The 13048-nt window shown below is 40.5% G+C and overlaps 1 protein-coding gene across 2 annotated transcripts in view; it reads right to left on the bottom strand.

The window, feature by feature from the left end:
• The window catches only part of MRPL48 (mitochondrial ribosomal protein L48), a 55541-nt gene that overhangs the window by 23383 nt on the left and 19110 nt on the right, over positions 1-13048 (bottom strand). For both annotated transcript variants that reach the window (XM_061380820.1, XM_061380821.1), the window contains exon 4: positions 6875-6963. In XM_061380820.1, the coding sequence (XP_061236804.1) occupies positions 6875-6963 (89 nt within the window). The remainder of the gene's footprint in view (positions 1-6874; positions 6964-13048) is intronic.

Raw genomic sequence — 13048 nt, 5'->3', positions numbered from 1 at the left:
CTACAGGCTGGAATGTGGACATGCAGGCTGAAGTGGGAGCAGCCATCTCAGACTATGAGATAAAAGCAGTAGGATACGTTTGTAAAACAGAAAGCTGGAATATCTACCTATACTTCATATGACAGAAAAACAAACTCTATCTTATTTAAGCCCCTTGATTAAGTGAATTCCTATTATGACAGCAAAATCATTATCTCAACAAGAAGGTATTATGTCTCATTCATTTCTCTATTCCTAGAGTCCAGCAACACCCCACTCCAGTACTATTGTCTGGAAAATCCCATGGACGGAAGAGCCTGGTAGGCTGCAGTCCATGGGGTCACTAAGGGTTGGACACAGCTGAGCGACTTCACTTTCACTTTTCACTTTCATGCATTGGAGAAGAAAATGGCAACCCACTCCAGTGTTCTTACCTGGAGAATCCCAGGGACAGGGGAGCTTGGTGGGCTGCCGCCTATGGGGTCACACAGAGTCGGACATGCCTGAAGTGACTTAGCAGCAGCAGCAGAGTCCAGCAACATTAAATGTTGAGTTGAACTTAATTAAATTCTGGTTCTAGTTTGGTTATTTACTGGCAGAATATATATATTGTCAGAGAGAAATCACTTATCCTCCTCAGTTTCCTTTTCTGCCCTGTCTACCTCACAGGATAGTTGGTGAATCGAAAAGCATGGTTTTCAAATTTGTTGGTTACAAAAGGCCTTAAAAAAAAAGAAATCATGTTTCCCTTTGTGAAGCACATGAAATACTCATCAATGTGTTTTCATCATATAAAACAAGAATGACTTAACTAGCAGAAAATACGGTTAATTATATAAATGGAGTTGTCTACATTTCAAAAAATATAAAACCATATGAGTTTCTCTGTTAACATTTATTTTCATCAAATAAAACTGATGGGAGAAAAACTTGAAATTTAGAAAACTCTATCCATTAGCTTAATATCTTCTAAAATATGGCAGATTGCCATTATTAAACTTGAAGAGGGGTTCCACTCTAGGGTCACCAGTGTTCCAAGGGCCTATGGTTTGACAGGCAATGAGATAATGGACGTGAAAGCACTTTGAAAATGGAAAGAGATCATTACTTTTATTCACATCAAATATGAATCTCTCTAAAACTCTGACACTGTTGTAATTTAGCAGAATAGGCAAGGCAGGATGAGAGCCCAATGGGCTGGAGACCAGGGTGCTCTAATGGCGCAAACTAAAAGTCAGGTCTTCACAGAAATCACTCTGTACCTGGAAAAGCTCTGGGAAACTCTAAAATAGTTTTTACAGCCCCAGTGTTTCCCGCTACCCCAAGCAACTGGATACTCCTAAATGAGTGTCAGTTCACTTTATGCAGTCAGTGCAAGAATACAGGTAGTATTTAATAAATGTTTGTTGAGTAACTAGCCTCCAATTAAAATAAATTAATTAATTTTAAAATAAATAAATAAATGTTTGTTGAGGTGAACTCTGTAAGACCTCCACTGGCCTTTTCAGGGAGAACTGCTCCTTTAGCTTTGCTCCACTGACATTTAGTTCATTCCTCTAGTAAAGCATTCCCCACATGTATTGTAGTTACATTTTTGAGCACTATCCTTCCCAGCCCACTTTATAGTTTTTGTAAGAAGAGACTGTGCCCCACTCACCACAGCATCATCTGTGCAAAGCGCTGTGCCTGGCACATAGCAGATGCTCAGTGCCGGCTGTTCTTTTCAGTGAGTTACAAGAGGCAGACTTGAGGGAAAACATGGATGCCAGTTTAAAACAGCTCTCTGTAAGCCAGTCCTAAAATCATGTCTAGCCCTACAGTCACTAGGCCAGCAAAACCAATTTTTCTGTTTCAAGGAAGCTAGGACTGTCACCATAAAGTGGTTTTGATCTGCTGATTTTTCTGGGAATGATGCCACAGTCTCCTCACAGACTTGTGGCTGTGAGCGCTGATCAATCTATGAGTGCTACAACAAAATAAGTAGGTGTCAGAAATGACAAACACCTCCGCTATGTCAACAGTCAAAACAGCATGAAGTTTCCAAGAGAAAAGACATCTTGATTTCCTAGGGGCCATTCTACAAGAGGAAGTAAATTGTCTGAGTTCAAAAATCTTACTCTCTTGCCCCAGAGCCTGAAAAATAGAACGTATAACAGCTAAAACTGACAGCCAGTTATGCTGCCTCTATTTCATCCTCCCACATCTTCCTCTTGGCATTGCTTTTATTCTTTGGCTGCTATTACCCTAGGATTGGAGGCTGAACAACAGCTGAGGGCAAGTAAGTGGTCTTGGGAGATATGACCTAGCACTATACAAATGTGAAGGACTACATTCTTCTTATTTTTATCAAATAAAAATCACTGTAAACAATCTGAAGCCTTTTAAATTTTAACAGAATGATGCAGGGCCCTTGAAGGAATAATGAGATCCACACACTGAGACGCAGTGCTACGTCTGGAGGTAAGCTTTGAAGTATGGTCCCTCACTGCCACAGGTCAAGGTGGGTCTTGGATGATGAGCGGGAAAAAAGGGAAGATACGCATGCACAGGGACAAGAGGCATGAGACGGCACGGACGTATGAGAAAATGCACCTGAAGCACAGGGTGAAAAATGGGAAACCACTGAGGAGGAGGCTGGGTCTGTGCCGAGACCTGGAATCCCATCCTTGCTATCATCCTCATGCTGCCACCCAGGGGGAAGCTTCGTTTTCACCCCTGCTGTCACTAACTCCTCAGAGAGGCATCAAGGACAGGATGGAGGGATGGGAGCGAACCAGGCCATGCAAGAGAGAGATCAAACCAGTATTGAAAAGGAAAGCTGAGTGAAGTAGATGTGCCTTTTCCTTCTCAAGGTTCAAGAGTCATAAGACTGAGCGTGGGACCTTTGGAAGGAGGAATGAAGAGATTATACTAGCAGAAAAGGGACAAGCGCTAGCCACTTTGTACATGAGAATTCACTCCTGTCTCAGGGCTGTAGGGTTCAATAGAGTAGAGGAGTCAGCCTGAGTCAGAGAAGAAAAAATGGAATTGTGGCTGTTTATTATTCTTTATAGGTTCTTACTTTAGGGAAAGAAAGGAGGCCAAAGATGCCTTCTAGCTTTTCCAGTCCAATTTACCAGGGGTACAAGAGAGAGGGACTTGGGACAGGGCCTCTGAGAGCTAGCAGATGAAAGTCTTCATTGTGCTGTCCCAAGCGTGAAGTAAGGAGTCTCGAGCAGCCTCCACCACTAGCCAGCACTATTGTGCTAGCCACCCTGGAACATGAATAGTATCCGGAGAAAAGCCTACAGCCCTAACAAAAGGGAGCATCACTCCTTTCAAGCAAGCAAGGTCAGCTGGAGACAGCTGTTTACAGACAGTGGGTCGTGTTTGCCAGTTCTGATTTACAAAACCTCGGGGCAGCTCCAATAACCACATTTAGGTTCAGTTCAATCAATGTTTATTGTCCTCTACTTGATGCCAGGCCCTGGGCTGGACACTGAGGATACAGAAGAAACATGAGACAAGGCCTCTACCCTAAGGATGCTCATTGTTTAGGCGTAGAAACAGTCATCAAAACAGGGTTAAAATAGAGCAGCAAGTCCTACAACAGAGGAAGCACAAGGAACCCCTTGTTCATGGTAGGAGAAGTAACCCAGTGCAGGGAATTGGAGGTTTCTCAAAGAGGGAGATTTGTTTTCCCCCTTCTCATCCTATATTCCTCAATGGGATTTAAAGGTTCAGGATGTATTACCCAAGAAGGAAAGTCTTGCAAGTAGACAGAACAGCATGTGAGAGGTCTCGAAACAGTATGATGATCCATGAGATGGGAAAGGAAGCTGGAGAGAAAGATGGGACAGATGGCATTAGATATGTCATTAAGCTTCCTTTTATAAAAAGCCAAGGAGTGGGTCAGAGCATGGTATACACAGAAAATTATCTATGAGAGAGGATCCCAAGAAGTTTAAAAAAGCAAAAAACTCACACCCAAACAAAACTAATTTTATTTCCTGCTAATTTATGTAAGACTTTTAGAAGGAGAATATTCCAAAATAAAACAACTCCAAGAACTTACTCTAAGGCGTCACAACTCAGAAAGGGTGTAAATCACTCCTTCTTCTGAATTTTAAAAGCACTTTGTATCCTCCTTTTAGCACTTGTCACTTTCTGCTTGGGAGCATAGTTATTTGTGTCTTATCTCTAGTGGTTTATCAGCTCCCTGTGAGCATAAACCAGGTCTTGCTCTTTCATACTATAAAACTTTATTGCAACTCAGTCTGAATAGGCAAGGTACCCCCAATGGTACCTAGAATGTAATAGATCTTGGAAAAAGATGGCATGATGGAGTTACATGATATCAGAGCTAAGAGACTCTTGAAGATATTCTAATCCAGAGTTTCTCAAACTTTGTGAAGAATCTGACAAAAGCTATGGATTCTCTTCCCAGAAAAACTCATACATAGAAAACATTTTACATACAATGTCATGGCCAGCCATACCCAAAGAGGTATGGTTCAGTTCAGTTCAGTTCAGTCGCGTCCAACTCTTTGCGACCCCATGAATCAGCACACCAGGCCTCGCTGTCCATCACCAACTCCCGGAGTTCACTCAAATTCATGTCCATTGAGTTGGTGATGCCATCCAGCCATCTCATCCTCTGTCGTCCCCTTCTCCTCCTGCCAACCAATCCCTCCCAGCATCAGAGTCTTTCCCAATGAGTCAACTCTTCACATGAGGTGGCCAAAGTATTGGAGTTTGAGCTTTAGCATCAGTCCTTCCAATGAACACCCAGGACTGATCTTTAGGATGAACTGGTTGGTTAACTTGCCCCAAATCACAAAGCTAATAAGTAGCAGAACCAAGCCTAGAATACAAGTTTCCTGGTTCCCAATTCAGTACTCTTCGCATTACAAAGGAAAAAGTTTAGTAGGGTTGTTTCCTGCTGGGAGGGTGCCTAATACAAGCCTCAGGTGTGGCAATGTTTCTCTTAACAAAATTCCTTGATACAAGGATGATGCTCAGAAGAATGTGGCAAGTTTGTGGCTTCTGAGGTCCAAATGCAGTGGTCCTGGACCTCTGCTAAGGTGGGAAACAATGGGAGATGTGCAGGGTTTCATGGGACCATTGAACTAAGCCAAAGAACCAAAAATGACATTGAAATCTCCCCAAGTAAGAACAGCAAAATCTTCCTAACTATACTGTTTGTAGGTCAAAAAGCAACAGTTAGAGTGGAACAACAGACTAGTTCCAAATTGGGAAAAGAGTACATCAAGGCTATATATTGTCACCCTGCTTATTTAACTTATATGCAGAGTACATCACGTGAAATCCGGGCTGGATGAAGCACAAGCTGGAATCAAGATTTCTGGAAGAGATATCAAAAACCTCAGATATGCAGATGACACCACCCTTAGGACAAAAAGTGAAGAGGAATTAAAGAGCATCTTGATGAAGGTGAAAGAGGAGAGTGAAAAAGCGTGTCTTTAAACTCAACATTCAGAAAACTAAGATCTCGGCATTCTGTCCCAGCACTTCATGGCAAATAGGTGGGGAAACAATGGAAACAGTGACAGACTTTATTTTCTTGGGCTCCAAGATCACTGCATATGGCACCTGTAATCATGAAATTAAAAGACGCTTGCTCCTTGGGAAAAAAGCTATGACAAACCTAGACTACGTTAAAAAGCAGAGACATTACTTTGCTGACAAAGGACCATCTAGTCAAAGCTATGGTTTTTCCAGTAATCATGTATGGATGTGAGAGTTGGACCATAAAGAAGGCTGAGTGTGGAAGAGTTGATGCATTTGAACTATGGTGCTAGAGAAGACTCTTGAAAGTCCCTTGGACAGCAAGGGGATCAAACCAGTCAATCCTAAAGGAAATCCACCCTGAATATTCATCGGAAGGACTGATGCTAAAGCTGAAACTCCAATATTTTGGCCACCTGATGCGAAGAACTGACTCATTAGAAAAGACTGATGCTGGGAAAGATTGAAGGCAGAAGGATAAGGGGATGACAGAGGACGAGATGGTTGGATGGCCTCACCAACTCAATGGGCATGAGTTTGAGCAAGCTCCAGGAGATGGTGAAGGACAGAGAAGCCTGGTGTGCTGCAGTTCATGAGGTCACAAAGAGTCGGACATGACTGAGCAACTGAACAATACTGTTTACAGGAAGTGATAGAATCCTGACTCAAAGACAGACTGACTTTCAAGCCAACATTGTGTCCATCCCACCACAAAGTCCTCTTCAAATGCACAAAAATCTAACTACCACAGAAGCAATCCTGAAGCTGGAGCCAGAGCAATAGACTAAGTAATCCTAGAAATAACTCCCAGTTATCTGTGATAATGGGTTGAAGAAACACACACATCTTTTAAATCTGCAAACACACAAGCGAAAAGAATCAGCCATTTGGCTGAAAATGTTAATCTACTTCTATATGCCACAAACCATTCATTCAACTAAACTAAATGTATCATTTTCATTGTGAGGTCCATATTGAATGAAATACTAAGATGGTATTTTCTTTAAGTGTCACAGATAATAAAACCAAATCATTTGCTTTTCCCTGTGATAATCTCACCTAGAGACAAGATTGGGAACTGGCAATAAACATCTCCACTCTGGATCATACACAAACTACATAACTGGAGAGAATTGAGGGACGACCCCCTATCCTTTCTGGCTCCAATATAATCCAATCTATGCACATCTGATCTTCTGGGTCTTTGCAAAAGCTACACACTGCCCTTTTCTAAAGGACCTCTAGGGACTTCCCTGGCAGTCCAATGGCTAAGACTGCACTTCCACTGCAGGGGGCACGGGTCCAATCCCTGGTTGAGGAACTAAGATCCCACGTGCCTTGGCCAAAAGAATTTTAAAAATAAATAAAAGACCACTGCCCCCTTTACCTCTTCTGGCTTAACTAGGTGCTTGTATCTTCCAATGCCATGCGTGGGCTTTGACCTGTAGTGCCGACTGGTGGTCAACAGAATGCCACCTGAAAGAGAGAAAAAAAGACAAACCTGTTTCAAAACTCCTCAGGGACAGACAGATCATACATGAGGAGATAAATTCTCCACTGCAAGATGGAATATCTGGGGACAGCAAGCCTCTCATTGGTTTAAAGAACCAGAGTTATTTATTGATCCTGAGCTGACATTCAGTTTATCCCTTTTCTCTCTCCTTTTGGCCCCTGGACTATATCTAGTCTCCGCTTTGAGAAATTCTCTCTTCTTGGTGTAGGGGGACAGAATACATTCTTATAGGACTCTCATTTTCTCTTGTCCCTCAACAGGCAATAATCCTTTTGAAGTTTTCCAGTGAGGATTGTTCAGAGAGAGAGGTGGCAAAAATAACCAGCAGAAAGGACTACAAACTTGTTAAAACTATTCAATTTGCTTTATTTGTGTTGACATATAATGATCTCCAACAGGCTTCAAATGAATAACAATAAAAACTAAAAACATAAGGTACAGAACAGTGCATAGGTAAAAAATAGAATCGCTATATATTGATACTCTATATTAATACTTATATATTAATACATATTCATTGTAGTACAGCCAGAGATGTGTCACCCAAATCCCCTTCAAAGAAGGAGTTGCTTATATATACATATTCTCCTTTAATCCCCATTATTTTTATCTTCATTTACAAACAAAGAAACTGCAGCTCAAAAAGTAGGAATTGGAGAGAATGCCAAGGTAATCCGGGTTAGGACCCTGTGCTTCCACTGTAGTGGGCATAGGTTTGACCCCAGGTTGGCAAACTAAGATCCTGCATGCCATGCTGCAGCCAGAATAAATGAATAATAAAATTAAAAATAATAATCAAGTAATATAATAAATAATAATAATATACTAATAATATATTTTAAAAAGCAAGAATTGGCCAAGGTCATCCAGCAATTAAAAGGCAGAACTGCAATTTAAACCCAGGTCTATCTTACTAAACAGCCTGTGCTCAGATGTGTTATAACATCTGAATTTCTAGAATACAAAATCTAGCTAGACTTGATCATTCCCATATCTGATATCAGTTCCTTATTTTTACCCTTCACTGGAACCAGCTCTGTTATGTCTGCGTATCTCTCTTGCTCACTCCCCACCTTCTGGAAAAGTACTGGTCCTAGGTTCTGCTCCCTTTCCTCCTAGTTCCTGTGGTCCTGCCCTCATCTCCCCAAAGCCACCACTTTGTGGGGTGCTAAATACAAAATGGTGTGGAAAAGTTTAATGACATCTAGTAAAATGTTTCTTAAGTTTCTCTTTTCTAAAATGTGCTTCCAAGTAGTCTGCTCTGTGTCAGGCCAATCAAGAGTCATGGCCTCAACTATGGAGAACAGTACAGAGGTTCCTTTAAAAACTAAAAATAGAGCTACCATATGATCCAGCAATCCCACTCCTGTGCACACATCTGGAGAAAAACATGGTTGAAAGGATACATGGACCCCAGTGTTCATTGCGGCACTACTTACAATAGCCAGGACATGGAAGAAGCCTAAATTGTCCATCAACAGAGGAATGGATAAGGAACATGTGGTACATACATACAATGGATTACTGAGCCATAAGAAGAATGGAATAATGTCACTTGCAGCAATAGTGGACCAAAGAGATTGTCATACTGAGTGAAAGAAAGTTAGAAAGAGAAAAACAAATATATATCACTTATATGTGGAATCTAAAAAAAAAGTACAAATGAACTTATATACAAAACAGAAATAGACTTACAGATGTAGAAAAACTTATGGTTACTAGGAGGCAAGAGTGAGGAGAGGTAAACTGTCAGACTGGGATTGACATACACACACTACTACATATAATATAGATAACTAATAAGGACCTACTACATAGCACACGGAACTCTACTCAGTATGGGAAAAGAATCTGAAAAGGAGTGGATATATGTGCATATATAACTGATTCACTTTGCTGTACATCTGAAACTAATACAACATTGTAAATCAACTATACTCCAATAAAAAGTTAAAAAAAAAGAGTCATGGCTTCAGAAACCTTCCCTGCATTCACAATCCAGAATATTTCATCAAGACAACCTTAGGATATCATGGATCCCTTCCATGGTATGCATTAGCCTGCATTTACAATTACATGCCAACAACTGTACAGATACTGGGACAGTTACAAAGATGACTATAATATACTACTTTTCCTTGAGACACTCAGTATGTACTGGTGAAGGATAATGGGGAAGCAGATAACTACTTTATGGTGTACAAAATACTTTAATGGAGATAAAAGCAAGGAACCTAGATGAAAGAACAACTACCTCTGTCTGGGGCATGAGGCGGGGCGAGGGAGTGAAGGAGGGTACAGGGGAAGGGTTCAGAGAAGTAACAGCTGCATTCTTGAAAGAGAAATAAGAGTTTACCATGCAAGGAAGAAGGAAATGTTTTTGGCAGAGATTTCCAAATAACTGAGGTATCTTTTGGTCATGATCCCAACTGACTCTCTGAGCCTTCGGGTTCCAGACTCTGCAACCGAGGGTACCACCTGAAGAGCTAATATGCAAAACCCCTTGATGGGTACACAATCATACTCAGACCACAGCTTTGAAAATGAATTCATCCACCAAGATTTTATTATGAATTTAATACATGACCTTCTAAAAAGTACTGAACTCCCCAAAGCATGTTTATTCATTCAACAAATATTTATTACTACCCAACAGAGTAGCCAGCAACAATTATACCCTCTCAACCATGTGACTTGCACATACCAAGAGTTACGCAGTGTACAAACCACCCACTATCCATGGAAGGCCTGGTTGGTACTACCCTAGATGCTGGAGCTCTAACAATGGACAAACACAAAGCCCCTGCAATACAGAACCTATGATCTGTTGGTGAGACTAATATCAACGCTGGGTGAAAAGGGCTCTCTATGATAAGAGCCATATACATGGGATAGGCATTAAGACTGGACTTGTGGTGTCAGGAAATGATTCTTAGAGCAGGAGACTTTTAAGTAAAACCTGACAGGCGGCTTGGAGTTAGTGAGGTGAGAACACAGTATGGGGAGAGGAAGAGTCAGAGAGAGAATTTCAAGGCAGAGTATGAGGAGAAAGGCGGCAAGAGACGAGCTTACAGAAACAAGCAAAACTTAGGAACAGCTTAATTATTCAGTACTTATGATGTACCAGACACTGGGCAAAGAGGTGGAGATATAACAGGGACATGACCAACAAAACTCTGCCTATAGAGCTTATAGTCTAGTAGGAGGAGGGAATAGTCACACAAAAAATATGAAATTACAAATTGTGAAGAATGATAAAAAGAGCTATGGCAATTCAATCGGTGGATCTATTTTAGACTGAAATATCAGGAAAGGCCTGTCTAAAATAGAATGACCTGTGAACTGAAACTAGATGTCAGAGGAAAATAATAATAGTGGTCATCCCCAGGGAGAAGTGGCTAGAAGGCAGGAGAGAGAGATTTACTGCTGACTTTATACTCTTGAATCTTTAAAAAAAATTTTTTGTGTACATGCATTATCTACTCAAAAAAATAAAGTAATAGAGACCCAAAAGACAGATATGGAGTTTATTAGGTAAAAGATAGAGTGAATGTTCCAGGCAGAGGGAATAGCATGTGCAAAGGCCTCAGTAGGTGACACAGATCAGCATATTCAATGAACTAAAAAGGCTGTCCATGTGGCTGAAGCAAAGCAGGAGGGACTGCATGCACCAGAGATTAGGGTGGTAGGTTGGAACCCACCACTTTGGGCCTTGTGAAGGGTTTGGATTTCATGCTGAACATCAAAGAAATTATATGCCTAATGTGTTTTTAAAAGATCACTTTGGTTGTTGTGGGGGGAAGGTGAGTGTGAACGGAAGTTCAAGCAAAGATTCAAGTAATAGCCTTGGCTGAGTTGTTAGTCTTCCTGTATCCACACCCCCATCTCTATTCCATCCTCTAAAGGTGACAAATGAATCCTTCTAAAACACAAACCGAATCATGTTATTTTCTTTCATTAATTCAACCATTTATCCATTGCACACACACAATTTTTAAAAAGGTCTTTGGTGTATTTCAAAATGTTTGATGATTTTCCACTGTCTGAAGTTCGTATTCCTTAGGCAAGCTTTCAAGAACCTTAATTTTGTAATTTAGTTCCAACCACTTCATGTCCTCACTCTCCATCCTCCAGGCCTTTAGAACTTTGCTTCTCAGCCACAGAGCTACACTTAGCATTCTGTATAAACCATGAAGCTCTCCTGCCTCTGAGCTGTGCCAGGCTGTCCCCCGTGCTGGGACTGCACCTCTCTGGTGATATCCTTCATCGCCTCCAAGGCCAGCTTAAATGTCATCATCTCTGTGCTTCCCTAAACATACAAACGTCATCAAGAGTTTACTTTATGGTTACAGTTCTCCCATGACTCCATTGTATAGTAAAATATTTGATGTAAATTAAAAAACAACAACAACCCAGGTGCTAGTCACCATCTTTAAGTACATAGAAACTCAATCACCCACCACTGGTTTTAAATAACAGAACCAAAAGTGATCTTTGAGATGATGACACATCTTAGGTAAAAATGCCACAAATGCTTGCCTCAGCTTCTCATCTACTGTAACTCCTTGGCAAGGAGGCATTTGCAAATTCAGTTTGGGGCAATTCCTATAATTAGAGCAGCTGGTTAATTAAGAAGTTAGTTCAAACTACCATTAAATTAACCATTTTCTCTCTTAAATGAACGGTTTTGGTCAAATTACCAATGGTTAAACTGCTTAATTAGCCAGTTGTTTTAATTATAAAATGCACAAGTTTGAAAGCCTCTGATTTCCATTAAGTTCAACTGAATTTTTTCCCCCTGCTTGTGTCATTAAGCTGGTTTCCTGCTGTCATATTAACACTGCAGCCTCCTGAGAGAAAAAGCAACTCTTTTCATTGAAGAAGACACAAAACCCCAGGACTTCAAAAGGAGGCTTTGAAAATCTTTCAATTGGTACAATTATAGAATGTAATCATGTATTCAGTTTTCCCGCAACATGTCCCTTCCCTTTATATATGCCAGCGTCAACTGTCCTTCAATGTCCTTGTTTACTAAACTGGGAACTAAACTCATCAATCCAGGATGAGGATAAACAACTTCATTTTAATTATTTCTCCTTCAAGATTGGAACAAGCATTTTTAGAGCAGGGCTACACAAGAGAGAAAGAGGGAAAAACTGGGGTAACCCCAGCCAAGAATCTAATTACAGGATATTTTTTTCCATTCAATAGACCACAAGTCCCTGAAGGGCAGATACAACCCCCAGCACCTGGCAAATAGTGTGTGTTCAATAAATGTTGGGGTGCTTTTGTTTGCTTGTTTTGAAATTCTAGAGATATTTTAACAAGGCAATCTGCAATGATTTGGCTCTGGCAGCTACCCACTTTTTTCAAAATCTCTTTTCAAACTTCTTTCAGTTTTTCTAATTACACTGTTCTACTTGGACTTGAATGTACCATGCTTTGCTGACTCCACCTTTTTGCTCATGCTATAATAAGAGGAGTCTGAGTTCCCTTCATTTAACCTCCTTATATATTTACCTCTCTGTGTACATTTAAATCAGTTAAAAAAAAAAAAGATGGTCACTACAATCAGGCTTTTCCCTTGGAGAGAGCAGCTGGGATGGTAGCCAGGACCCATGAAGTATGATGGGTAAAGGTAGGAAAGAGACACTGCTTCCTCCTCATTTTTTCTGAACACCATTATAATTCAATTTTAAAATGTCTGACTTTATAGAAATGTCAAAGACCCGTGAAAAATGCCAACAAAGCTGTGTCCTTTCAAAGAGAATTACCTTGGCATGCAAGGTAAGTTACCCTGGACCTGGGAGCCTTCTAGGCACTGAGATTCCACAATTGAAATGGGCAAAGGAAAGGATCAATGGCCTTGAAAATAATGTTTGTAAATGTTTGAAAATATGTTCAACCAACTAGTAATCAAAGACATGCAAATTACAAATAAAAGGGATGGCATTTTTAAACTTATTGATATCAGTAAATGTAAAAAAACAACACTCAATATTGATGAGTATATAAACAGGGATTCTAAAATACAAAAAAAACCCTACA

Source organism: Bos javanicus, chromosome 15 (genome assembly GCF_032452875.1).
Source record: "Bos javanicus breed banteng chromosome 15, ARS-OSU_banteng_1.0, whole genome shotgun sequence".
Taxonomy (NCBI): Eukaryota; Metazoa; Chordata; class Mammalia; order Artiodactyla; family Bovidae; genus Bos; species Bos javanicus.
The sequence above is the reverse complement of the archived record's forward strand: the minus strand, read 5'-3'. Positions and strand labels throughout refer to the sequence as shown.